The 27,395-nt window shown below is 40.0% G+C and overlaps 1 protein-coding gene across 1 annotated transcript in view; it reads left to right on the forward strand.

Annotated features, from left to right (window-relative positions):
* The window catches only part of Kif24 (kinesin family member 24), a 58,246-nt gene that overhangs the window by 20,404 nt on the left and 10,447 nt on the right, over positions 1-27,395 (forward strand). Inside the window, exons 2-9 of the mRNA XM_048420311.3 lie at positions 1,353-1,991; positions 6,611-6,794; positions 13,001-13,098; positions 13,925-14,140; positions 17,260-17,347; positions 23,441-23,562; positions 24,356-24,461; positions 26,696-26,767. Coding sequence (XP_048276268.3) covers positions 1,378-1,991; positions 6,611-6,794; positions 13,001-13,098; positions 13,925-14,140; positions 17,260-17,347; positions 23,441-23,562; positions 24,356-24,461; positions 26,696-26,767 — 1,500 coding nt within the window. The 5' untranslated portion in view covers positions 1,353-1,377. The remainder of the gene's footprint in view (positions 1-1,352; positions 1,992-6,610; positions 6,795-13,000; positions 13,099-13,924; positions 14,141-17,259; positions 17,348-23,440; positions 23,563-24,355; positions 24,462-26,695; positions 26,768-27,395) is intronic.

The raw sequence follows: 27,395 nt of genomic DNA on the forward strand, positions 1-27,395 counted from the left end.
CATATAATAAGTAATAATTTTAAAAAATTTTAAATTTTTAGGCATGGTGGTTCCTGCTTGTAATCCTAGAGATTGGGAGGCCAAGACAAGGGGATTACCACAAATTTGAGGCCAACCTGGACTGCACAGCAAACTCCAAACCAGCCTAGGCTATCCAGGCTATACAAACAACAGCAACAAAAACAGGCTGGATGGTTGCCTTTAATCCCCGTAAGAGGTAGAGGCAGGTGGATCTCTGAGTTCAAGGCCAGCCTGGTCTATAGTTCCAGGACAGCCAAGGCTACACAGAGAAATCCCTCCTCCCCCAAATGAACAAAACAGAGGCTGAGGAGACAGTATGTATTATTTTTCCAGAGGACTCATTTTCAAGTTCTAGCACTTCATCTCCAGTGGATCCAACACCCTTTTCTGGCGGTATAATCGTGCACGCACATGTGTGGGCACACACACATACATGTACATGTACATTCACACATACATTTAAAATATTAGTTAAATATTTTAAAATGCTATTGAAAATTATTTTTTATATTCTTAGGAACTTGAGCTTGATTAACAGGAATAATTGAGAATTACTCAGAATTCTGACAAAGATTTTGTATTATTACCACATCATCTCTTAGTGTTTAATTAAATTTCTGATTTTAAGTGTTATATTGTGTAGTTGTTCAAAGTGACTGTAGTATTAATTTCCTAGAAAAAATTTATTTGATTGATATTCTGTTCAGTTGACATCTGTGATCACCTTTTAGAATTATCTGAAATACTGAGTGAGTTGATTCTGAATTGGTTGTTTTTACTTCTCTCTAGTTTACCAATACACAGTAGATAAAAGATGCAGTTTTCTCTGAGCTGTGTTAATTATCCTTGTGGTCACTATTTTATTCTGCTTTCTATTCTGAAAGACTTCTTAGCCTTTGTTGATTAATCTTAGGAAACAGTTGTGCAACCTGCCTTGACATTGAGTTGAACATCTAAAATTAGTCCTGCTACAGTCAGTGGCTGAGAGCAAGATTTCAGCAGTGTATTGCCTGTTAAGCAGACACTGCAAAGTTAAAAGGAATTCCCAAGCAATAAGTAAGTGCTTTATGTTATATGTGTCCATATGTATTTACTTAAATATATAATTAGGAAACATTATTAAACAGATGAATAAATTACAGCTGTTACTTCATATGCTGTTATAAAGCAGCTTTGCTTATAGACTCTGCTGTTTAATTAATCATTCCAGAAGAAACATTCCTAGGAAACCTGAGATGAGAAACATTTTCCTGCATATTTATGTTTTCATTTGTAAAGGAATATATTCTGTTTACTCTATATAGATGACTTCTTTTTCTCTTTTTCTTCAGAGTTCATGTAAATCTAGTCACAAAAATGGCCTCCTGGTTATATGAATGCCTTTGTGAAGCTGAACTTGCACAGTATTATCCTCATTTTACTGCGCTTGGCCTTCAGAAAATAGATGAATTAGCAAAGGTTACAATGAAGGACTACTCCAAATTGGGAGTTCATGACATGAACGACCGCAGACGTCTTTTCCAACTTATCAAAATCATTAAGATTATGCAGGAGGAGGATAAAGCCCTCAGTAGCCCAGAGAGTCCTCTTCAAACAAGCAACATGTATACCAAGCGTCGGGAGTTCAGATCTGGCCCCCGAAGACAACTGCATTTTGATTCTCCTGCTCATAGCAAAGCCAGGACAGCCAGCAATGAAACATGCAATCTATCAGACTTATCTGTAGAGGAGCAGAAATCCACTTACCTGAAAGTGCTGGCACACATGCTACCTGATGACTCCCAGGACCAAACAAAAATAAGAACCCTGAATGCCTCAGCTGCTGGTGCTCACATGCAGACAGAAACTGACGCTTCGCTCTTTTCATCAAGTTATTTTTCTCCAAAACTAGGAAACAGTGATATTCCCGTGATTCAAAGAGTCTCTCATGTTTCGGGGTATAACTATGGAATCCCTCATTCTTGTGTCAGGTAATAATTTATTTTTACATTTTTGGGAGAGGCAAAGACAAATCTCTCCTTCATGACAGAGCAGTGCAGTTACTCTTTATTCCTAGTAAATGAATGTAACATGAATGATAGTTAACAAAGTTTGCATTAATAATTGAAGTAAGTGAGTAGAAACAGAATAATGAGGAACTGGAACTTTCCCAAAGCAAAAAACTGATATTGTTCATGTGCGTCAAACAGACAGCTGCTACTTACCAGGGTCTGCTGTCCATCCTCTCGCAGACTATACCCCCAGTATATTCGTGAAAGCGAAGTAGTTAACTGGCCTTCTACAATGAAAAAAAATCATACAATTCACGGGATTTTATTTGTTTGTCTTTTGAAACAGGACTTCTCTGTGTAACCCTGGCTGTCCTGGAACTCACTCTGTAGACCATGCTGGCCTCGAACTGACAGAGATTTGCCTGCCTCTGCTTCCCGAGTGCTGGGATTAAAGGCATGCTCTACCACCATCCAGCAGGATTATTTTTTTAAGACAATCTAATTCATACCAGCCAGATGATTTACAGTAGCTTGCTTAAGCCAAAGAGCAGATAGTTAAATTAAGTAGTTCTTTGAGCACTTAGGTTATCTGCACAATTGAAATAGGATCCTAATTTTGACTGCATTTTTTTTTTTTAAATTCAGCCCTGGAGAAACAGGTGATTTTTTGGTGATTACAAAGAGTAAGTAAGACCTTTTGATGGCAATCAGAGGTTGTGAATCAGAATGACAGTAAGCTATTTTCACCTAGTTCTTCAAGATAGAATTTTAAATAAGATCTCTGAAAGGTGAAATACTCAATAATCCCCAATGCTAAGAATGATATACTAGAAAATATGTTCTTTTAAAATATATTACTTGTTATGTTATTATAAAAGTAATGTATATGAGTTACGGGAAACTAAATTCTTTCCCTTCCTTCCTTCCTTCCTTCCTTCCTTCCTTCCTTCCTTCCTTCCTTCCTAATACAGGGTTTTTCTATGTAGCCCTGGCTGTCCTGGAACTCACTCTGTAGACCAGGCTGGCCTCGAACTCACAGAGATCCTGTTTCTGTCCTGAGTGCTGGGATTAAAGATGTGCGCCCCTACTTCCTGTGGCAAGATAAAGTCTTTACATCTGGTCTTATATTTGCTGAAGTGCCAGAGTACTTCATGATGAGTTCTTTCATTCTCCCAAACTAGGTAATTTAGGTTTTTAAATTTTTTATTTTATGTTTACGAATGTTTTCCAGGCATGTATGACTTTACACTACATGTATGTCTGGTGCCCATGCAGGCCAGAAGAGCATGTCAAATATCCTGGGAGTGGAATTATAGACAGATAATGCTGAGTCACATATGGGTTCAGTGAATTGAACCTGGGTCCTCTGAAAGAGTAGCCAGTACTCTTAACCACTGTGCCATCTCTCCCACTCCAAGGTGACTTAGTCTCATAGGTGAAAGTACCTATAATAATTTGAGATACTTAAGCCAGACAGTGGTGGCTCACACCTTTAATCCCAGTACTCGGGAGGCAGAGGCAGGCGGATCTTTGTGAGTTCGAGACCAGCCTGGTCTACAAGAGCTAGTTCCAGGACAGGCCCCAAAGCTACAGAGAAACCCTGTCTCGAAAAACCAAAATAAATAAATAAATAATTTGAGATACTTGTTCTAGCAGAGCACAGAGGATTTAGTGCTGCTATTTTTCTTCTTTAATTATAGATTGTAAATATGAAAGATAAAATAGCAAGCTTTTTTTTTACTATTTTAGTCTTATTGACCAACACAGAAAAATATAAATTAGGATTATTTATAAAATTACTACTTTCCACTGGGCATGGTGACATATACCTTTAATCCCAGCACTCGGGAGGCAGTGGCAGGAGGATCTCTGTGAATTCAAGGCCAGCCTGATCTACAGAGTGAGTTCCAAAACAGCCAAAAATACACAGAGAAACCCTGTCTTGAAAAAAACAAACAAAAACTACTTTCCATTACTTAATACATCATGATTTAGAATGCATATTTTAGTTTAAATATTGCCATTACATTTATTCTATAAATATTAAGTAAAGCTGTGATCTCTGACTCTAGGTATGAAGATAATAAAGATATCTGGAGGCTCTTAGATATTAGAGGGCAAGGTAAGAGATGACAGGCATAGCCATTTGTGCCAGGCATGGTGGAGCATACAGCAAGCCCATCACTCACAAGACAGACACAAGGCTGATGAGCTCCAGCCAGCCTTGGCCTCATAGAAAGACCCTATCTCAAAAACAAATGAGCCAGAAAATACCCACTAAGGAAGAACACACTTTCCTTTTTGTCTTTTAACTTAAAAACCACAAACTACAGACCTTTTTCCTTGTGACTCCCCTAGAATTCCTGCACAACTCTAAAAATGACTGGCTGGGCGTAGTAGTATTGTGTAATCTAGCACTGTGGATGCTCAGACCACATTGCAAGACCCGTCTCAAACCTAACAAAAATAAAAAGGTCTAAGCATTTTCCGTCCTCTTTGATTAGCTTGTTGTGATTAGGCTACTAATGCTAACATCAAAGAGATTTGACCAAAAACCCCTTTAAAATAATGGGTTAGAGTAAAACATAAAGCGAAAAAAATAGATTTTATAAAGGAACAGATAATAATATGAAATCAAAAAGTAGAATGGATTCCAAAATAATAGATTAAAATATTCTCTCTTTTATTGTGAAAAATTAAGCACATATGCAAAAGAGAGAACAATAAATTCCCCATATACGCATTAAGTCTCATGCCTCAAATGATACATTAGTCTCATATTTTAATTAAAATAATAAAACGTGTTTTAAGATGTCTTAAAATCAAGCACTATAATTTATTGGAAAATTTCTTTGTTTGTTGTAAAACTAATTTAGATCCTGACAAAAAATAATTTTTCAGCCAGTTGGAAGACTCAGAAAATTAAATTTTTTTATTTTATTATTATTATCATCATCATTATTATTATTATTATTTGGTTTTTCAAGATAGGGTTTCTCTGTGTAACAGTCTTGGCTGTCCTCAAACTCACAGAGATCTGCTTGCCTCTGCCTCCCAAGTGCTAGGATTAAAAGTGTGTGCCATCAACCACCCAGCTGAAAATAAGATTTATTTATTTATTAAAAATTTCCACTTCCTCCCCACCTCCCTTTTCCCTCCCCCTCCTTACCTCCCCTGAAAATAAGATTTTTATGAAAATAAATTAAGAGGAAAATGGATCTTATTTTCTTACAACCTAGTTTTAAAGAAGTTTCTATAAGTGATTGATTCTTAGATACATTATCACATGAAACTCAGCAAATAAACCTCATTAGTGTTTTATCCCTGGCTTGAGGAATAGTCCTTTAGGTGTTGGGCTAGCTGAAAGAATGCATTGAATAGGAGATTGAGGTAGTAGTGGATATGACCAGTCTTAAAACTATCTTGAGAAGAAATATATGGTTATATTGTAATGAATGAATTCATATCAGCTGATAAAATGCTTGCCATGCAAGCATAACGTCAAGTTCAATCTCCAGCACACATGTTAAAGCCAGTATAGTGGTACATACTTGTAATCCCAGCACTGAAGTGTAGAGACAGGTGGATCCCTGATGTTTGCCCTAAATCAAGTGAAAAATTCTGTCTCAGAAAACAAGGTGGACAGTTCCTGAGGAGAAAAGACACATAAGATTGTTCCCTGACCTCTTCACACACAATGCGCATGCACACATGTGTGCGCATGTGTTCCTCACCCCACACACACACCAGATAGACAGACAGACAGACAGACAGACAGACGGAGAAAGGAATAGGATTCGGAGAAACTGAGTATATCTATGATGAATAGGAGGAAAAGTACATTGAAACCTACCACCTAATTCGAGACACTTAGTAAACCAGTAGAATTTTTTTTTTTAAAAAAAAAGGAGCGAGAGAGAGAGAAATGTAGTGTGTGAGGATGTCTTTCAGTTGATAGAGTGCTTACTTAGCATGCATGAGACTTTGGATTTGCTCCCCGGCATCAAATGTACAAGTCTTAGAGCTAAAGTAGCTGACAGTTTAGTCACTAGCCTGTTCCTTCCTCCTTTTCTTTCTTTCTTTCTTTCTTTCTTTCTTTCTTTCTTTCTTTCTTTCTTTCTTTCTTCCTTCCTTCCTTCCTTCCTTCCTTCCTTTTTTTTTTTTTTGTATTGTAAGAGTGAGGGGGTGTAGGTCAGAGATGAGAAACAGAGGTTTAAATTTTTCTCTTTGCTGAATTGTTTAAATGAGCTTGATGTGGTGGTGTTTATCCCAGCACACGTCAGGTGGAGGCAAGAGAAACAGGAGCTAGCCTGCACAACAGTAGCAACCTGTCTCAGAACTTGGGTTTGATGGTACATGCCTGTAGTCCCAGCACTTGGGAGGCTAGAGTAGAAAGTTTGCGCCAACCTGTATAGCAAGTTCTAGACCTGCTTGAGCTACAAAGTGAAACCCTGTCTTAAAAACAAAACCAACAAACCAAACAAACAAAACTCTAGAATAATTATATTAAATATATTCAAAATGTGCTGATACTTTGACCATTTAAGTAATTTAATCCTTTTATTAAGAATTAAAGTCTGTTTGTAAACATATATCAGACAGATCACTTCAGAGAATTCTTGGACTGAAATGGAGAAAATCAGAGTTTGTGTTCGAAAACGGCCATTAGGTGTAAGGGAAGTTCGTCGTGGAGAAGTTAATATTATTACTGTAGAAGATAAAGAAACTCTGCTTGTACATGAAAAAAAAGAAGCAGTTGACCTCACACAATATATTCTGCAGGTAGGATCTCTTACTGTGGTTCCAACTAGTATTACGAAATATGCCAGCTTTATGTTTAAATGATCATTCTAAAATCCAGTTTCTGGTTTAGGTATTGATTTTTTTTTATAATGTTTGTTTATTTATTTATTTTCAGACAGGATCTCACCTCGGATAGAACTCAAAGAGATCCAGCTGCCTCTGCCTCCCAAATGCTGGGATTAATGGCGTGTGCCTCTGTGCTCAGCTCTTGATTGCTTTTCTGAGTTATTGATACTTTGGGCCTTCATTCTTTAAAAATGTAATGCGGTTATGATATACATAGTTGGAAAACCACAATTCCTGTATTATGCAATGAAACTCTACCATGTATTTACTTAGCATGTTTTTTTTTATTTTATTTATTTATTTTGCTTGGTCAAGACAGGACTTCTCTGTAGCTTTGGAGTCTATCCTGGAACTCCAGCTGTAGACCAGGCTGGCCTTGAACTCATAGAGACCCACCTGTCTCTGCCTCCCGTGTGCTGGGATTAAAGGCGTGCATCACCACCACCCAGCTTTTAACTTTTTTTAATGAGCACTAGTGTTTTGTCTACACGTGAGGCAAATTTGTCCTTGTGAGGATGTTGGGTTCCCTGAAAGTGAGGTTACAGACAACTGTAAGCTACCATGTGGGTGCTGGGAATTGAACCCAGGTCCTCTGGAAGAACAGCCAGTGCTCTTAGCCACTGTGCCATCTCTCCAGCCCATTTATGTGAATTTAATTATACATATTTAGTAAAATCAAGGGCACAGACAAGAGAATAAAAAGAGTTTAAATAAGTAGTTATTGATGCCAGTTGCTGAGAGTGATGGTCACAAACTTGGTTTCTTTTTTCCCCTACATCATGCAATACGAACTTTTTGGTTTCTTTTTTGTTTTATTTTGTCTTCAAGACAGGGTTTCTCTGTGTAACAGCCCCAACTGTCCTGGAGCTTACTCTGTAGACCAGGCTGGCCTCAAATTCACAGAACCTCACCTGTCTGTCTCCTGAGTGCTGGGATAAAGGTGTGTGCCACCACCGCTCAGCTGCTTTGGTTTCTTTCTTCCTTCCTTCCTTCCTTTCTTTTTCTTTTTAACTTTTCTTTCTTTCTTTTGTTGTTTGTTTTTAGTTAGGATCTCACTGTGTAGCCCTTGCTGTTCTGTAACTTGCCATGTAGCCCAGGGTAGCCTTAACTCACAAAGATCCACCTACCTCTTCTTCCCTGTGCTGGGCTTAAAGGCATGCCCCACCACCGCCTGGCTTGTTTGTTTTCTAAACAAAATCTCACTATGCAGTCCTGGTTGGTCTAGAATTTGCTAGGCACACCAGTCAAAACTTGAACTTGCATCTATCCTCCTGCCTCTGTCTCTTGCATACTAGAATTACAGGCATGTGCTTTCTTTCCATGTTCAGCGTTCAGTGCCAGTTTATCACTCGCTGAGTGTGAGTTTTGTTGAGGACAGGCTATGACTCTGTCTGTAGTCCAGGCTAGCCTGAAACTTGCTGTACTAGCCCAAGCTGGCCTTGGACTCATGACTTTTCTGATGGACCATCCTGAGTGCTGTTACAGGCAAGTACCATTATGTCCAGCTCTTGAGTATGAATCTTGTATTTAATTATGGGTAATATATTATTTGGGATATATTTTCACATTTAACATTTAACGGTTTCATAAAATACTGTTCAGATACATAAAAAAATTTCAAACTATCTATAAAAACAGTTAGGTGTTGAAAAGAACTTATCCCAAGCTAGCAAGTACCCTTGCACCAATTCTCATAGAGAAGCAACGAACTCCACAAATGAAGGAAAGTCATATAATCTGTAGTTAAGATATTGGAATCGTAGGGGCTAAGGAAATGGCTTAGTGGTTACAGTGCTGGATGCACAAGCATAAGTAGTTGAGTTCAGACCCCAGTACCCACATAATAAGTTGAGCATTGTAGCCCCTGGATGATGGAAACAAGAGATCAGCTTTCTGGCTGGTCTAGTTAATTGATGAACCTCAGGTTTAGGGAAATAAACTCTTTCAAAACATGAGATTCAGAGTGACAGACTCCCAATATCAACCTCAGGCCTTTCCATGTGCACACATAGGTGTATACACCTGTACCTGCACACAAGGATTTTGGAACTCAGGGTTTCTATTACTATGAATTGCCTTCTTTAAAGAGTCTGCCTCCATAAACATTCATATTCAATACTGCTTCTTTCTCTTGTTCTCTTGCAAAACCCAGTGACTGGTACCAAGAAGAATGCAGTGATTAATGGGATGTGCTCACAGTTCACCTTAGTCAGCTGAGACACTATTCTATTGCAGTAAATTCTTTAACACTGAAGTCAAATTGTTGAAACTTACTCCTTCTTTCAAACTTGCATTGTTCTTCCAAAAATTGAGTTTCACAGTGACATTTCGAGTAATCCAATAGTCTTTCTATGGGCAATAAATTACTAGGCCACTGTACAGCCAACCCAATCATTTTAACAGCTTCATTGATTGTTGATCAATGCACAGTCTATTAGGTTTCAGTGGGAGATACTTACTTTGAAGATAGTCTAAATGACCAATTAGTTGTAAGGCTAGTTAGTTCCGTGGCTACTATAGCCAGAGTAATCGCTCTGCCCAATCACCATCTACCCAAGATTTCCTTAATGATGCTTCAGTCACAGTAATTCCCTCCAGGAGGCATCATATTATCTTTTGTATTTTTCCATTATCCCCAGACACAATAACCTTACTTCTTTGTCATTGCCATTGATCAATATTTATTGAATATCCATAGATCTCAAAGCATTTTCTTTGCTGTTGAACTTTGGACCTTTGATTTCATAGGTCAGAGTCCTTACCTGTCAACGCTATGATATAAAAATATTGGAAGGACTTACATTCTCTCTTTTTTCCTTCCTTAAAAAGAAGTCTGTATCGAACTTGGTGTTAAATGAAAGTAATCCTAGATTCTTTAGGTTTTATTTTGAAACTTATTCAGGGAGTAAAACAGAAAATTTGTATATGTAGTTAAATATCCTATCTTTTCAAATCAAGTATTTCTGCCACTTACTCATTAGAAATTTTATACAAGCACAAAAGTGGAAAAAAAACTATTTTACTTTCCATGGTTTTTTTTTTGTTCTATTTTCTTTTTTGTTTTACTTTTACACCCCACTGCCACCACATACACACCCATCAAATACTGGGAATTCAATTTAGAACCTCACCTATGCTAGGAAAATACTTTACCACTGAGCTGCAACCAAGCTCTGCCCTACTTTCCAATTTTTAAAAAATATTTTATGTATTTATTGAGGGAAGGTATCACTGCCTAATCTGCTGTCTTGGAATTCACTTTGAAGCCCAGGCTATATACTATATCCTCTTGCCTTGGCAACTCGAGTTCTGAGATTGCAAGCCTGCACCGCCGTGCTTAGCCAGGGTTGGCTGGGTGGAAGAAGACTCACTGTTCTTCCAGAGGGTTTGAGTTCAGTCCCAGCTCCTGTGTCAGGCAGGTCACAGTGGTCTGTAAGTCCAGATCCGGGGATCTGACACCCTCTTCTGGCTTCCATGAGCACCCACACACATACAGTAGACACTCATCAACATCAGTAAAATAAATCTCTATGGGGACTCTAGGATTTACCATCTCAGCAAAAGGCCTGTGTTTCTTGTTTCATTTTGGTTTTGGTGTTTGTTAAGACAGGCCTCACTATACAGCCCTGGCTGTCCTGGAACTCACTCTGTAGATCAGGCTGACCTGGAACTGACAAGATCTACCTGCCTCTGCCTCCCAAGTGCTGGAACCAAATGTGTGTGCCACCAAGGCTGGCCAGGAGCTCATTGGCCAGCCAGTCTAGAAATGGCAAGCTTTTAGGTCAGTGTGAAATTGTCACAAGGCAGAAGAGTAATCTGTGAAGACACCTGAAGTCCTCCTCCTCTGGTCTCTGTATGCACACTTACATGTATACAACTCCCACCCACCCCCAACACACACACACACACACACACACACACACACACACACACACACACAGCTTATGCCAGTCTTGAGCTGGTTGTATGTACCTGAGGTGACCTTGAACTCGTGATTCTCGTGGTTCCACATCCTAAGTGCTGGGATTATAAGCATCTGCAGCTGCCCCTGCTTTTACTCCATGGGAGGGAATGACCCTAGGGTTTTCTACTTGTTTGACAAGCATTCTACTACCAGCTAAACTTCACCCCAGCCCAGATCTTTCTTCCATTCTGTAGATGGATTCTCTCACTTTCTAATGTTTGGTGACCTTGTAAATGGCTCTGTGATCTAATTTCTTCTCTAGTGATCTCACTTCTTTCTAATGGAATGTAATGGTACATAAAAGATAGTTGAACTTGGGGTAGAGTGAGCTCATTAAATTTGCCAAAGTTTTCTGGTCTATCTTTACAATTATCTCTAGTAAATAATTAGAGCAGGTTGAAAATGTAGCAGAAGATAGGCCCTTAATCTCACTCATTGTGTATTTACTGTCATTCTGTTATAGTCGATATGAAATTACTAAGATTTCTTACTCAGGGGTAGTTATGTTACCATCATTGTAAGCCTCTAAGTTATTCAAAAAGTATAGCTACTGGAATATTGCTTTCCAGACCCAGTGTAATGAAGTCTCTTCTCTCTTTTTCTACATCACTCTGATTTTTTATTTATAGCCCTTTCTCTCATATCCAGTCATTTGCCAGTTTTTTTGTTTCCCCATTATTGTCACCTGATTTGAACCTTCTTACTTCACCAGCAAATGGCTGGAGTCTTGTCACAGTCTAGTCACATTGTAAACTCAGGTTAATCTTCCAGCAGAGTAGCTCAGATTATCCTTCTCTTTTGCAGAATTCTTTACTTTATCCTCATTGTTTCTGCTAATTCCTTTAAGGATGATGTCCCAAGACCCCTACCACATAGTCTAAGTCACTCTTCTGCTTACCAGGGTCCTGAGTTTGATTGTACTGGACATTCTCTGTTCCTAAACATAACTAAACAGCTAATTGCTTAAGCTTTCTTTCTTTGACCTTTTGCTTTTGTTTCTCTGACACTGTCTATCTTCCTTCCTCCTCCCATCTCTACCTCTCACACCACCCCAGCCAGTCTCAGTAGTCCTTTTCCTAATAACTTTCCCAGTGAGTGAAATGTTTTCTATTGAATTATACCCACCCTCCTCTAGTGGGCAAGATTTTAATAGAAGGAACTTGAAGAAAGGCGTATACAGAAATTCTGCTCTCTGTTCAGTTTTCCTATAGCTGCTCAAAAGTTGTTATTAAAATAAAAACAGGGCTTGAAATGCAGCTTTGTTGGTAGAGTTGTTAGAGCTTGCTTGGCATGCATGAAATCCTGGGTTTAATCCACAGCACCACATAAACCAGGCAGGGTGGTACAGTCATGTAATTCTAGCACTTGGAAGACAGAGACAGGAAAGTAAGAAGTTCAAGATCATCCTTGACTGTATAGCTTCAAAGTCAGTTGGAACACATAAAACCCTGTCTCAAATAGTAATAAAAATAATCAAACAGATCCATTGAAACAAAAATTGTGACTTTTCCTATAGCTAAATACTTTATAATCCAACTCAGAGTATCAGGAGACACTGAAGATGGGGCAAATACAGCAACTATTGGGATGCATGTTCATTTTTCTCATCCAAACCATCTCTTAAAGTTCTGCTATCAGATAGGTCATCTGTGTATTTGTATAGATCAGCACCTTCAGGAGTTGGGTGGAATAATGTCTTTCTCTTTGGACTCCTGCATACTCCTGTTACAGTATACATCCATCAGCTAACAGTGAATGTTTGTGAACTACAAGTTAAGCTATGTAACCTACAGAAGAAAATTCATCCCTAGAATTCACACAAATTTTCATATATATTGACTTTGCCTAGTCTGTTAGATAATCCTTATAGAATTCATTTCCTCTCCCAGACCCAAAAGGATTTACTCACTCTTGTGTTTATCAGTTTACATTCCTTAAAATGGGACAAAAGCTGTTTACTTTAGTTATTACACTGTAAGAACGTATAAGGACAGGTGGAAAGCAAAGGTACTGTCATTTTACAGTTACTGGTTATTCATTTCTCTGCACTTGTCAGTTACTATTGCTTAGAAATATGTTTAGCTTTTCCCATGTGTTCATAGAATGGTGGTGAAAATGCAAATGTATTTCTATAAAACTCAAGTTTGTTTTTCAGCATGTTTTTTATTTTGATGAAGTCTTTGGTGAGGCATGCACCAATCGAGATGTGTACCTGAAGACTGCTCACCCGCTCATTCAGCATGTGTTCAATGGGTGAGACAGATTTATTCCTGCTCTTACCTTTAGTTTTCTGTTCCCCATAAGCTGTGTTCCTTTACTAATACATGGATGCTTTTCTAGTTCTTTTGAATTAAATATGAATTTATGTTGTAATGTAGATATACCAAACATTGAGAAATTTGCAACAAAATTTCCTTTTACACTGGAGATACTGTTTCTCTGTTTCCTAGGAAAGTAGAAGCTCTCAGTAGTTTAATTTTGTCAGTATTTTCAGAATAACTATGTAAGTGGTTGTAATTAGCTTGAACTTTGGAATCTCTTAGCTATGGTGGGAAAAAACAGGTTCAAGGTCAGCCTGATCTACGGGTGAACTCCAAGAGCTCTAGGCCAGCCTGGATTACAATGGTAACTGTCACAAAACAACAAAAGCAAAGCACAAAATACAAAAGGAAAGAAGAGTCTTTAGGATACATCTAAGCATCTTATGTAGAATAGAAAGTTGGTGTTTGTTGCTGTGTGTGTGTCATGCTGGGAATCAAACTCATGGCCTCCTATGTGCAAGGCAAGCATTCTACCAACTTAGCTGTATCTCTAGCTCAAGTGGTGTTCAAAATCCTTATTACCTTATATTCAATAGTTACCTTATATAGTATTATCAGTTCTATAAAATAATTCCTTTAAGAAAATATACCTCAGTTTGAGGATGTTTTTACTTTTTGTGTTTTCATAATATAAGACTTCTTAATTATGTGCTAGATTTCTTTAAGGATTCTGTTTCTTCCTGACATCGTTAAATGTCTCTATGTAAATTATCACTTCTTTAAATATTTATAAGTAATTCTAATTATTCTTCTCCCAGAGGCAATGCCACTTGCTTTGCATATGGACAAACAGGTGCTGGAAAAACCTATACTATGATAGGAACTCATCAAAACCCAGGATTGTATGCTTTGGCCGCCAAAGATATCTTCAGGCAGCTGAAAGTATCCCAGCCAAGAAGGAACCTCTTTGTGTGGATTAGCTTCTATGAGATCTACTGCGGACAACTGTATGACCTCCTAAATAGAAGAAAACGGTACTAGTTAAGAGTCAGAAGCTGTTGGTCTCTACATCACTGTTTGAGCCAGAGCTCCATGGAATCACTCTGGTCACATGACTTTAATGACAGGCATTTTTGTGAAATGACAGTTTCTTACATAGGATGTTCTTTCTTCCCCTTTCTTCTGTTTTCTGTTTTGAGGCTGTCTGGCCGTATAGTCCTGTCTGCTATAAAACTTTCTGTTTTGCCTGGGCAGCCTTGGACTTATGATCATCCTGACTCTCCTTCCCAAGTGATGAAATAAAAGACTTTTGCCGCGATGCTTAGCTCAGTACATATTTTTTAAACTGTTAATTCAGTTGGAGAAAAATGTAAAGTAGCCATCAGTTAACATCTTTTCAATGCTGGGGCTTGAACCTAGTACCTCACACATGTTTGCAGTCATTCTGCCACTGGGCTACAGCTTCAGTTTCCAATAATGTTTTTAAAAGAATAACATCTTAGTACCTACCAAGACTCCTCCCCATTTTTCCTGTGAAAAAGATAATAATTTCAGAATGTCAGGAAATCAACATTTATTTATATATTTCCCTTTAAATGTTAGAGTTAATTTAATGACAGTTTTCTGAAATTGTCAAAAAATGCCTTTTTTCTTCACATTCAACTTTTTTTTAGATTTATTTTTATTTTATGTATGTGGGTGTTTGGCCTACCTATATGCCTTTGTACTACATGCATGTTTGGTGCCTATGGAAGCTGGAAGAAGGCACCAGAATCCCTGAAACTGCAGTTACAGACAGTTAGTTTCCATGTGAGTGCTGGAAACCAGCCTGAGTCCTCTGGAAGAGTAGCCAGTGCTCTCAAATTACATTTTAATTTCTTTATTTTGTGGGTGTATGTATATGTATGTAAGTGTGCGTGTGACATGATGGGGATGTGGAGGTCAAAGAATAACTTTAGGAGTCATTTCTCTTCTGTCTCTATCTTTGTGTGGGTCTAAGGCAGTGCCTCTCAACCTTCCTGATGCGGCAGCCCTTTAATACAGTTCCTCATGTTATGTTGTGGTGACCCCCCCAACCATAAAATTATTTTTGTTGCTACTTCATAACTGTAATTTTGCTATTGTTGTGAACTGTAATGTAAAGATCTGTGTTTTCTAATGGTCTTGGGTGACCCCTGTGAAAGAGTGATTCAGCACTCCCCCAAAGGGTCGTGACCCATAGGTTGAGAGCCTCTGGTCTAAGGGCTGGAACTCAGATTGCCAGGTTTGGTGGTGGGAGCTGTCCCACTGTCCCACCTTCAACTATTTGTGTCTTTTGTTTTTTGAGACAGGGTTTCTCTGTGTAACAGCTCTAGCTGTCCTGGAAGTCACTTCATAGACTAGGCTTGCAGAGATCTTCCTGCCTCTGCTTCCCAAGTGCTGGGATTAAAGGTGTGCACCACCACCACCTGGCTACCTTCAACTTTTAATTGTTATCAGCCTTCAGCTTATTGCTTTTATAAAAGTAAACTAGAACTGTATCAGTGTGCCTATTATATGTGTTTCTAGAATGAAATTTTGTTTAGGTGGGAACATGTGACTTAAACTGAACAGCAAGCAACAAAGTTGTGAAGGGGTCTACTAGCTGGAGCATAGAAAGGTGAGAGAGAGGTCAGAAGGTAATGGATTGTCACCACAGAGTAAACTACTGATACCTGAGTGGAAAGTTAAGTGTGGAAGAAGGCTAGTAATGCTGGACCAGCACCACAGCAAAGGCACGCAAGCCTGTGGAGGTGTCCAGTGTGACATTCAAGTTCATGTGCTGTAGGCAAGCAGTGGAGTAGGGTGTCGGAGAGTTCCTGTGCAGTTAGGAGACCGTGGTTCTTACTGATAGGAAAGGCTCCAGCAGGTGCACTGTTACCATCCCAACAAGTAGGTATGCCCGTGTGTCACAGTTGAGAGAAATTAGTGTTTAGGGTCCATCTCTGAAACATAGCTGTCAAACGGAGGCAGTGCTACTCAGTGAATCCTTTGGGCGAGAGTTACTGTTCTCAGTCACCATCTCTGTAATGGTGTTTAAACCTCCATTTAACTCAATTATGGCTTTTCTTTCAACCCCAGGAACCCTCCTTAAAAGCCCTTTCCAAGCTGAGGCTGTAGCTGGGTAGTAGAACACTTAACCTGACATGTGTAAGGCCCTGAATTCAATCCTCAGTATAAAAAAAAGAAAGGAAACATTTTACCCAGGAATGATAGCACAGACCTGTAATGCCAGCGCTCAGCAGACTAAGACAAGAGGGTCACAGTTTCAAAGCCAGCCTGAACTACACAGTGGGACTTTGCCTCATCTCCTGATCCCCCAAAGCTCTCTAGTCATGATGCCTACTTCTTTTAAGTAAAAGTCACCATTATACATGTAATTGTTGTGTGCATGTTTGTGTGTGTGAGAGACAGAATATCCAGCTTTATCAGAATATAATTCTTTAATGAATTATGTAAATTAGTTGGAGGCCAGCTTGAATTTCATAATGAGATCCTGTCTCAAACAAAACAAAAATACGTATCAGAACTCCTGTTACAAATTAAAAAAAAAAACAACTCCACCCTACTGTATTTAGGGAAATCATTGGCTCAGATAAATTGGAAGGCTAGGGAGACTTCAGGGATATTCTGTTCCATTGCTCAGGGATAATGACACGGTTGCTTTGCATCTCTCTGCATTGCCTCCCCTCCATTTGTTACCTTCATTGTGGAGCTAGTTCTTTGTCGATACAGAATGGCTGCTGCTGCTCCCGGGACCACATGTTTTCTCTCCACAAGAGAGAAGAGGAGAGCAGCTAACAGGTAGAGGCTAGAGTTGTAGTTGATTAGACAGCAAAGATCCTGAATCCTCCATTGCACTGGTTACTAGCCAGGACTGTGCTGTCCTTGGTTTGGAAAATGTATGGATTTTATGCTTATTCTTTTTATTTTAATCAAAGATACTTATTTGTTTACAACAAGGAAGGACCACCACGGTAGTCTGAAGCTCACGTTAGGAAGGTAGGGCTGGGGAGGGGAAGCAGATCCATCCCATACTAATGGCAAAACCACTATGTGAAGACTCGTAGAATGTTTTGGGAAAGCAAGATACAACCCCGTGTCTGTCATACCAAACACAGCTTGTCATCTGCAGGCTCTTCGCAAGAGAAGATAGCAAGCATGTGGTGCAGATAGCTGGCCTTCGAGAGCTCCAAGTGGACAGTGTAGAGCTCCTCCTACAGGTAATTCACCCTTCTCCTTACACCCCACAGCAGCCTCAACCCAGGGTAAACACTTCATTTTGCTTCCTAGCAAGTGTGATGGCTCAGATAAATGCTCAGGGCAGTGATGCCACACACATTTGTATAATGTGAGCTACCTTTTGAAGATAGCTTGTTTCTCCACAGTGCCCTTGAGTGTAGGAGGCAGGGCATGTTGCAGAAACGGATGCATGGGCTCTTGGGCCATTCTCAAAGACTGTGATTATATTTTATGTGTCAGTGGGCTTAGGAGAAAGCTGCTAGAGGCAAGTGTTCTTATTTTAAATAAAAATTTAATAAGCAATACTTTCACAAGATCTCAAAATCCAAAGAATTGGAAAATACCCTTTCCATTCCCTTTTCCCGAGGCAACTAATTTTATTAGTTTTTGTGTATCCTTCCAAAGGAATTTTGAAAGTCTGCTTCTTTATTAAAAGTTATCCATTTGCTATAATAAACATAGTATTTGCTTACTGTTAAATCTAAACATTGCAGAAATATAGAAAATAAGAGCCCTTTTACTATCCTTAGCACTTACACTGTCTCTGTGATATACAATATTAATTGATTATTGTTTTTTCTTGTTTAAATTTATTGATTTATGTACAAATATATTTCTGTTGTTTGTCTGTTTCGAGACAGGGTTTCTCTCTGTAGCTTTGGCTGTCCCAGAACTCACTCAGTAGACCAGGCTGACCTTGAACTCACAGAGATCTGTGCACCTCTGCCTCCCAAGTGCTGGGATTAAAGGTGTGCACCACTACCACTTGGCACAAATTTCTTTCTTTCTTTCTTTCTTTCTTTCTTTCTTTCTTTCTTTCTTTCTTTCTTCTTTCTTTTTTCTTTTTTTGTTTGTTTGTTTGTTTTGTTTTTTGATACAGAGTTTCTCTGAAGTTTTGGAGCCTGTCCTGGAACTAGACTGGCCTCGAACTCACAGAGATCCGCCTTCCTTTGCCTCCCAAGTGCTGGGAATAAAGATATGCGCCACCACCGCCCAGCACAAATATATTTCTAATGATCCTCCTTCTTTTAATGATCCTCAAGCCTGACTTTCTTGGGGGAACAGATTCTGGGGTTCAAACACAGAACCTTACACTCATTAAGTAAGCATTCTGCCACTGAGCTCTGGGCTGTCCTGGCTCAACCCCAACTTTATATTAGATCATTCATGGGCCCTTTTTTTCATTTCTTCCATTAAAACATAATGAAAGTACGGTGTGGTGGTACATATATTTAATCCCAGATATCCATAGAGGCAGGTGGATATCTCTGAGCTCAAGACAAGCCTGGTCTACATTGTGAATTCCAGGACAGCCAAGGCTATATAGAGACCCTGTCTCAAAAAAACACAACAAAGTGCTAGGTATGGAATCTGAAGGAAAATGTTTCTCACACATGTATTCTCTGTAGTTTTCTTGCTGTACTTTCCCCAGCCATTCCTTCATTGGTTAGGAGTCTGAGGTGACTCTAGGCCTTGGTATTCTTAAGAGGAAAAGGAACAAATGCTTTAGGGAAATCCCTTTTCCTTAGCTTCGAGCTATAACTGTGCTACTTCCTCCCTGTAGTGCAAGGGGTCAGATCCAGAGCCACACACACACACACACACACACGCTTAGCAAGCACTCTGCCACTGATCTACACCACCAGCCCCACAACTGTGCCCACAACGGCAGTCTGTGTCACATGAGCCTCTCTTGGAAGAGTATATGGCATTGCCTTATCCTAAAGTATTGTTCCTTAAAAAAAAGCATGAAGGCTTTTGTTTGTTAACTTGGTTTTTGTTTGTTAGCTTGTTATTAATTTATTGTCATTGATCCCCCTAGTCTATAAAATAAAACTACAATCAGAAAGATATCAGAGATCCAGGTGGAAAGTTAACATAAATTATGAATACCTGACACAGTTACTCTCATAAACATTTATTGACTTGAAACCACAGCACTTGCCTACTTGAATTACACCTATACTCTCTCAGATGTTGGTGTTCATACCCACTCAGGTATCACCCATGTGTTTGTTAAAGTGTCATCTTCAAGTGTTACCCTCAGATAACCCTCACGCTCACTCCAGCACAGCTACCTGACACTGCTTGCACAACAGGATTCTCCTTTCTTCCAGAAATTTGTCCTTCCAGGTCTTTCTGGCTACCTGACCTCAGCAGTGCAGACACCAGGACTACTCTGCCCTTATGAAGAACTAACTGCCTTGACATATTGCCCATATTTGGACTCAAGATTTTTTTTTATTATTATTATCCTTTAAAAGACTGTTTAGGGGAGCTGGAGAGGTGATTTACAGGTTAAGACTGCTCTTCCCGCTGGGTGGTGGTGGCGCATGCTTCTAATCCCAGCATTCAGGAGACAGAGGCAGGCAGGCGGTTCTCTGAGAGTTCAAGGCCAGCGTGATCTACAGAGCTAGTGCCAGGACAGGCTCCAAAGACAAACCCTTTCTTGAAAAAGGAAAATAATCTTAAGGAAAAAAAAAACTTTGTTTAGTTTACTTTATGTGCAGTGTTTTGCCTGTATGTGTATATGTGATGGGGACTGAGACCGGATCCTATGCGAGAGGAACAAGTGTTCTTATCTGCCGAACCATCTCTCCAGCCCCTCAAGTCTTTGTTTTTTTAACTAACTTTTGGTCAGTCAATTAGAGATTTCCGACTTAAATCATTCTAATAGCTTTTTTATATTTTTTAAGATTTATTTTTGGGGATAGAGAAATGACTTAGTGGTTAAAAGCACTGATTGCTCTTTCAGAGGACCTGGGTTCAATTCCCAGCACCCAGATGGCAGCTCACATCTGTCTGTAACTCCAGTTCCAGAGGTTCTGACACCCTCACACAGACATACATGCAGGCAAAACACCAATGCACACAAAATAAAAATCAAATTTTTTAAATAATTTTATGTATGTTTGTGTTTATGTGAGTGTATGCCATCTGAGTGCAGATGCCTAAAGAGGCCAGAAAGTATCAGTACCCTGGAACCAAAGTTATAGAGAATGGGAGCTCCCCTCCTCCTCCCTCTGTATAGAAGCTGGGAACCAAACTTGATTCTCTTCAAGAGCAGCAAACGTTCTTAGCCACTGAGCCGTCCCTGTAGCCCAATAGCTACTTATATAATCACAGGTTTTTATTCTCAAGAGTTGTGATACCTGCTCATGTTTTTATCATTGCTTCGTCTGTAAAGATCCCTACAAGAAGATCCTTAGGTGACTCTCAGTTGGGTGTGGATAGTAGAGACTGAACAGAGCCACCGCTTCTCAGACAAGGATAGCATGCACATCAGGTGTTTGCTGTGCTTTGACCTTTGTGTAGGAAGGCTTGGTGGTTAAAGTCTTGTGGCCAGACAAGTGGGGTGCTCTGGCTCTCCTTCCCATTCCCAATCCCACTTCTTTTTGTTTTTGATGTGGACTGAGGAGCCTGTGGCATATGTAACAATTTATAAAGCTATATTTCCCATGAAATTCTGATGAAGGCAACCATTCGTTTTGGAAATTTATATATAGATGTTAGTTCTTCCTGTCTTTGTAAAGTTACTACGTGAGCTTACCATATCTTGGTCATGGTCTTGTGTGCTTTACCACCACCCAGCCCTTGGTGCTTTCTAATGGCACTAATCTGTTTAATAAACCACCCTCCTTGTTCACAGCTTTCAGATCACTCCTTTTCTAGCCAGATTATATGTTTTTAAAATCCCCTGTTCTTTGCTTCTGATCGTTACTATAAATCTAGCTGAAAACAACGGTAACTTCTACAGCTTGAATGCTATGCTTTCTTTTTTTTAAAAAAAAATATTTATTTATTTATTATGTATACAATATTCTGTCTGTGTGTCTGCCTGCAGGCCAGAAGAGGGCATCAGATCTCATTTCAGATGGTTGTGAGCCACCATGTGGTTGCTGGGAATTGAACTCAGGACCTTTGGAAGAGCAGCCAGTGCTCTTAACCACTGAGCCATCTCTCCAGCCCAATGCTATGCTTTCTTGAACTTTCAAGTCAAATTAGTCAATCACCTTTAAATTCAGCTTCTGCAAAGTTTCTGGACATGAACAAAATATAGACAAATTCTTTGCCAAAATAAATGACTTCTAATCTTCTTCCAGTTGTGTGCTTGTGAGACAGTCTTTACTGCCTGCATTCCTGTCAGTATTCTGGTCCTCTGAATTCCCACCACAATCATGCTGTAAAGACTCTACTTATAGCATTCTAGGACTTCAGTCAAATTCATCTCCACAGACTCCTTTTTCTTTTCTTTTCTTTTCTTTTCTTTTCTTTTCTTTTCTTTCCTTCCTTCCTTCCTTCCTTCCTTCCTTTTAAGGTAGAGCCTCACTATGTAGACCAGGCTGGCCTTGAACTCTCAGAAGTCTGCCTGCCTCTGCCTCCAAAATGCTGGGATTAAGAGTGAGAAATTCTTTTTGTTTTTTGAAACAGGGCCTCAAGTGTATCAGATTGATTTCTGTCAAGTTTACCATGTAACTAGGATGACCTTAGACTTCCTGATCCTCTTACCTTTGCCTCCTAAGGGATAGGACTGCAGGATGTGCAGTGCTGGGTTCAAAACCAGGGCTTAGCACAAGCACTCTACCAACCTTACCAGCTGATCTGTATTCCCAGCCTAGAAATTATTTTTAATTAGTTTTTTTTAAAAAGAAAATTGCTGGGTGGTCATGGCGCACGCCTTTAATCCCAGCACTCAGGAGGCAGAGGCAGGCGGATCTCTGTGAGTTCGAGGCCAGCCTTGTCTACAAGAGCTAGTTCCAGGACAGGCTCCAAAGCTACAGAGAAACCCTGTCTTGAAAAACCAAAAAAAAAAAAAATAATAATAATAAAAATAAAAAAATAGAAAGAAAGAAAGAAAGAAAGAAAATTAAAGCCCTTGCCCCTACTATTTGATAAGGTATTTTGAAGCTTGTTGAATTTGAGTTTGTCAATATTTGGACTCTTAATGTAGAAAACATGACCATGTTCAACATGATACAAATTAAAATTCTGAGAGACTGGGGAAGGAAATGACCTAGGACTTTCTTACTCTTAATTCACTATGAAATAAACAAGTTTATCTGAAGTGCACAGTGTGGGCGCATGGTAGAAACCACATGGACATTGGAGTCAGATATTCTGAATGTGGGCTTTGGCCCCACCACATGACACTTATTTGACTATAAGAAGCCACCTTTGAATTTGTTTCTCAATAGTAAATTTGGCATAGTAATTATTTATTCTTAAGTCACATTAGACTATTATGAGAATTCTTTCAAATAATGATTAATTTTTTTTTATTCTTTGTAATCAGTACTTCTCTGTCCAAAATCAGGGTGGCAGAGCTGGTGCCATGGAACAAACCCAAGACCTCAGTACTTGGGAGGCAGAGTAAGGAATATGCCTTACTCATCATCAGCTACATTGTGAGACCCTGTCTGAAATTTTTTTTTAAATCAGGGTAACATGTTCATATATATGATTATATTTTCATTGCTTGGAGGCTGGAGGCCTGAGACTACTCCCTTCCTCCATTCCTTTGTGACCAAAAGATCCCAGTTCTTGACTTCCAGGCAGAGGTCAGAGAGTACTGGTATCAAGGGGAGTTACAGGCACATGAAACAACTCACTTCCCTGTTCCTGAACATCAGGTTTGGCTTCCTCCATCCCTGCATCCTGGTAGAGCAGGTGGATGTGATCAATCATTCTGTGATGTATTTCTGTCCTTTACTTCAGTTACTAAGATAGATGAAAGGCTCGAAGACCTTGCTCTGGAGCCAAGTTTTTGCCCTGGGGATTTTGGTTAGGCTAGATCCATCAAAGATATTAAAAAGAGTGCATAAGATTAAGAAGTAAATTAGCTTTTGAGCCATTGACTGTTCTCCCACAAGATTAGTATTCCACATTGTTCTCACTGCTGTTGGTACTTACTCTGTATGATTTAGTGTCTGGGCACACTTCCACCTGGACATTGAACACTGCAGTATGCTAACAAAATTACATGCCTGGTCTCTGCTGATTACTTAGCCAACTTTCCAGAGCCAGAGGACTTTGTTTTCTCCCAGAGGAAGTCATCCTATGCATTTTATTTTTAGGTGATCTTAAAGGGCAGCAAGGAGCGCAGCACTGGGGCCACTGGCGTCAATGCAGATTCCTCCCGATCCCACGCTATCATTCAAATTCAGATCAAAGATTCAGCCAAGAGGACATTTGGCAGGTGAGCTGGAACTATGTGGAGAATTGCATTGTCTGCCTTTCCATATGTAATTTTGAAATATACATGCTCAAAATGGGACACCCTGCCCCTTTCTATCTTCATTGCATGGATATAGAGTAAGTGTTGTTAACCCTGAAATAAATCATTGTATAAAGTGCCATCAGTTGATTAACCATGAAGTAATGACCTATTGTTGGTCAACCCGAAGTTATTAAAAGGGACATCGATTGCTTCTAACGTGAAACACAGTATCAGCAGAGAAACAGCAAGGAATGCACCTCAGAGAGCTTGCAGGCCATAAATGAGGGTGGGGGAATCCATTCTTCTTCAAAGAAGATGTAAGACAATTGGATACATTCATTGCTTTCCTGGTGCTGTCTTAGCAAACTCTGCCGTGCTGATGGATGAGCCTGTCTCACCTCTGAGTAATGAGGCATTCTCTTCTTTTTCATCCTTTCTTGTTAGAAAACAGCCAATAAAACTTTCTATTTAATTATCTAAGTAGTCACCTAACTGATTTGCATTATGGTCACTTACCCTTGTGGGGAAATGCTTTATTAATTTCAGTCATACTTCCTCATAACTAGTAGAGCCAATGGAAGTGTCTTAGTGAACAGTGCCGGCTCCAGCTGACACATCAGAATCCTGTGATGTTTTTGGAAGACTAACAATAATGCCTTTTATTTCCTAAGGATAAGCCATGCTCCTTTTCTTCCTGAGGTCAACAAATGTCACTAATATGGAAATAAACCAAAATCCCAAAGAAGTCGTTCCTGCTGTGTCTTTTTTCTAGGATCTCTTTCATTGATTTGGCTGGCAGTGAGAGAGCAGCAGATGCCAGGGACTCAGACAGACAGACAAAGATGGAAGGCGCGGAAATAAACCAGAGTCTTCTGGCTGTGAGTTGTTTGGAATCTAAAAATCTTTTTCTATTTTCGAAGAGATTTTGCCCTAATATGAAGCCAGATGGTGAGTCTGGTAGAATCAGAAGGGCAACACACAGGCTGTCCCCTGACAGTGGGCATCCTGAGCGGGGCTGCATGTGCGTGGCAGCCTCTCCACAATGCTGGGCTGCTCTTCTTCTGCCCCTGCCTCTTTTCCTCATTCCCTACCAGTTAGACAGAGAAATGTTTCTGCAACATTTGAAATGTTGCTAAATGGTTGAATGTTGCTAAATGCAAGAAAAGCTTTTTCTTGCTCCGTAAAATTTAAACTATACTTGAAGGACGCAAGCGTAAAAAGTAGTATATCTTTCAGTTGCTTGTCACTCAGTTTCAATAGTTGAGAAACTTTACCAGGGCCAGGAAGGTGGCTCTGCAGGTAAAGGCGCTTACTGCCTAGCCTGACATCTAGGGTCTGATCTCTGGGACCCACATGGTAGAAAAATAGCAAACTCCTTTGAGCTGTCCTCTGTCCTCTACGTTGTGCACTATGACACACATGCGTGCACACACACGGATAATAATAGTATTAAAAGAAAAATAAAGGAGATGGTAGTGTGAAGTAATTGCTCAGTACTTGGGTTTCTGCTACTGTAACAGAAACACCATGACCAAAAGCAATTTGGAGAGGTGGATTTATTTGGCCTACAGGTTACAGTCCATCATCAGGGAAAACCAGGACAGGAGCTCCTCAGGCAGGAACCTGGAGGCAAGAACTGAAATAGAGACCATGGAGGTACACTGTTTACTGACTTGCTCAAACTAGTTACACAACCAGGACTACCTGCCTAGAGGTGGGATTACCCACAGTGCTCTGGGCCCTCCCAATCACTCATTAATGAAGAAAATGCCCTACTGATTTGTTGGAGGCATTTTCTCAGTTGAGATTCCTCTTCCCAGATAGCTCTAACAGAGCTAGAGTCTAGCTTGTGTCAAATTGACAAAAAACAAACAGGACAGTACCATTCTGTCTCTGCTGCTCAATTTATCCTTTCCCATCAGTTTTTATCCAAATTTGCACTTGAATTTATTCCTATAGGTGTATATGTATAAGAGAGAGAGGCAAGTAGCTTAGGTGTGTTCTCTCCCTGAGCACATCAGTTGTTGTGAAGAGGGAAACAATAGGTCAGCTAGGTTTACCTCGCAAAAGCCTGGACTTTGGACCCAAGCTGGTCTCCTGGATTTATCAATCTCATCATGGACTCAGCTAATCTAGAATCATAGCCTCTGAATGTAAGATCCTTAGCAAGACAGCACAGGATGGTGTTTTCCCATTGTTGCTTGGTTTTACTTGTTGAACAGGAAACAACAGGACAATTAACTTTCTTTTAGGAATTTCCTGAGTGTGGTTTGTTTGCTTATTTACTTGTTTGTTTGTTTGTGACAGGGTTTCTCCTTGTAGCTTTGGAGGCTGTCCTAGAACTCACTCTGTAAGACCAGGCTGGCCTCGAACTCACAGAGATTAACCTGTCTCTGCCTCCCAAATGCTGCGATTAAAGGTGTGCATCACCACTGCCCGGCAAGATTTCTTTTATTGTTTTATTTATATGTATGTGTGATGTGTGCCACAATGTCTGGGTGTCTGAAGAGGACAGGAGAGTTAACAAGTGGTTGTGAGCTGCCCGTCTGGGTACTAGGTACCAAACTCTGTCCTCTAGAAGAGCAGCCAGCACTCTGGTTTTTGGGGATAGGGTTTCTCTGTGTAGCCCTGCCTGTCCTGGAACTTGAAGACCAGCCTGGCCTCAAACTCACAGAGATCCGCCTTCCTCTGCTTCCGGAGTGCTGGGATTAAAGGTATGCACCACTGCCAATCAGCAAGCAGCCAGCACTTAACTGCTGACTACTTTTATTTAAGAAAACTAAGCTTCCCGGCCTGGAGAGATGACTCAAGAGGTTAAGAGCACTGGCTGCTCTTCCAGAGGATTAGTGTTCAATTCCAAGCACCCACATGTTGGCTCGCAGCTGTCTGAAACTCCAGTCCCAGGGGATTCGATGTCTTTTTCTGTCCTGTGTGGGCACTAGATACACACATGGTACACCGAAATAAATATAGTCACAACACTCATATATATAAAAATAAAAATAAACTTTAAAAGAGAAAGAAGCTTCTTATGGATTCAGCGTCTGACTGTCCCTCACATTTTTTTGTCATATTGATATATTGATATGTCTTTTATTCTCCCACTTTACAGCTGAAGGAATGTATTCGAGCACTGGACCAGGAACACACCCATACGCCTTTTAGGCAAAGCAAATTGACCCAGGTAATGTGAAACAAAAGCCGTGAGTTCATTCTGGTTCACTCATTGTTCCTTCCTCCATTACTTTGTTAATTTAGTCAAGCATCCACTACTACCAAGACATGCTAAACACACTGGGGAGAAAGAATTTAGGTGTCATTTTCCTTCCAGGAGCTCTCAGTGTCCTCAGAGATATATGCACCAGGGCAGCTATAGTCCTAAGAAGGTACCCATGCTCTTCTTACCGCCAGCTGTACTTTCATTCTGTTCTGTGATAAAAATACTCTGTCTGGTTCAGTTCTCCACTGAGGAGAGTCACTGCAGGAACCCAGAAACCATGGAGCATTGTCACTTACTGGCTCACTTCCAGACCTCTGCTTACGTGAGTTTTCCATAAACCCAGGACCACCTGCCCAATGGTGCAGCTCATGTATCTGCCCCTACCTCAGTTAACAAGTCACCTACCTACCCACAGGCAGATCTGATCTGAGGAATCCCTTAATTAAGACTCCCTTCTCGGCCTGGTAGTGCTGGTGCATGCCTTTAATCCCAGTATTCAGGAGGCAGAGGCAGGTGGATCTCTGTGAGTTCGAGGCCAGCCTGATCTACAGAGTGAGTTCCAAGACAGGGCAGTTAAGGGAAAAAAAACCCT

Source organism: Myodes glareolus, chromosome 16 (assembly GCF_982192425.1).
Source record: "Myodes glareolus chromosome 16, mMyoGla1.1, whole genome shotgun sequence".
Classification (NCBI taxonomy): Eukaryota; Metazoa; Chordata; class Mammalia; order Rodentia; family Cricetidae; genus Myodes; species Myodes glareolus.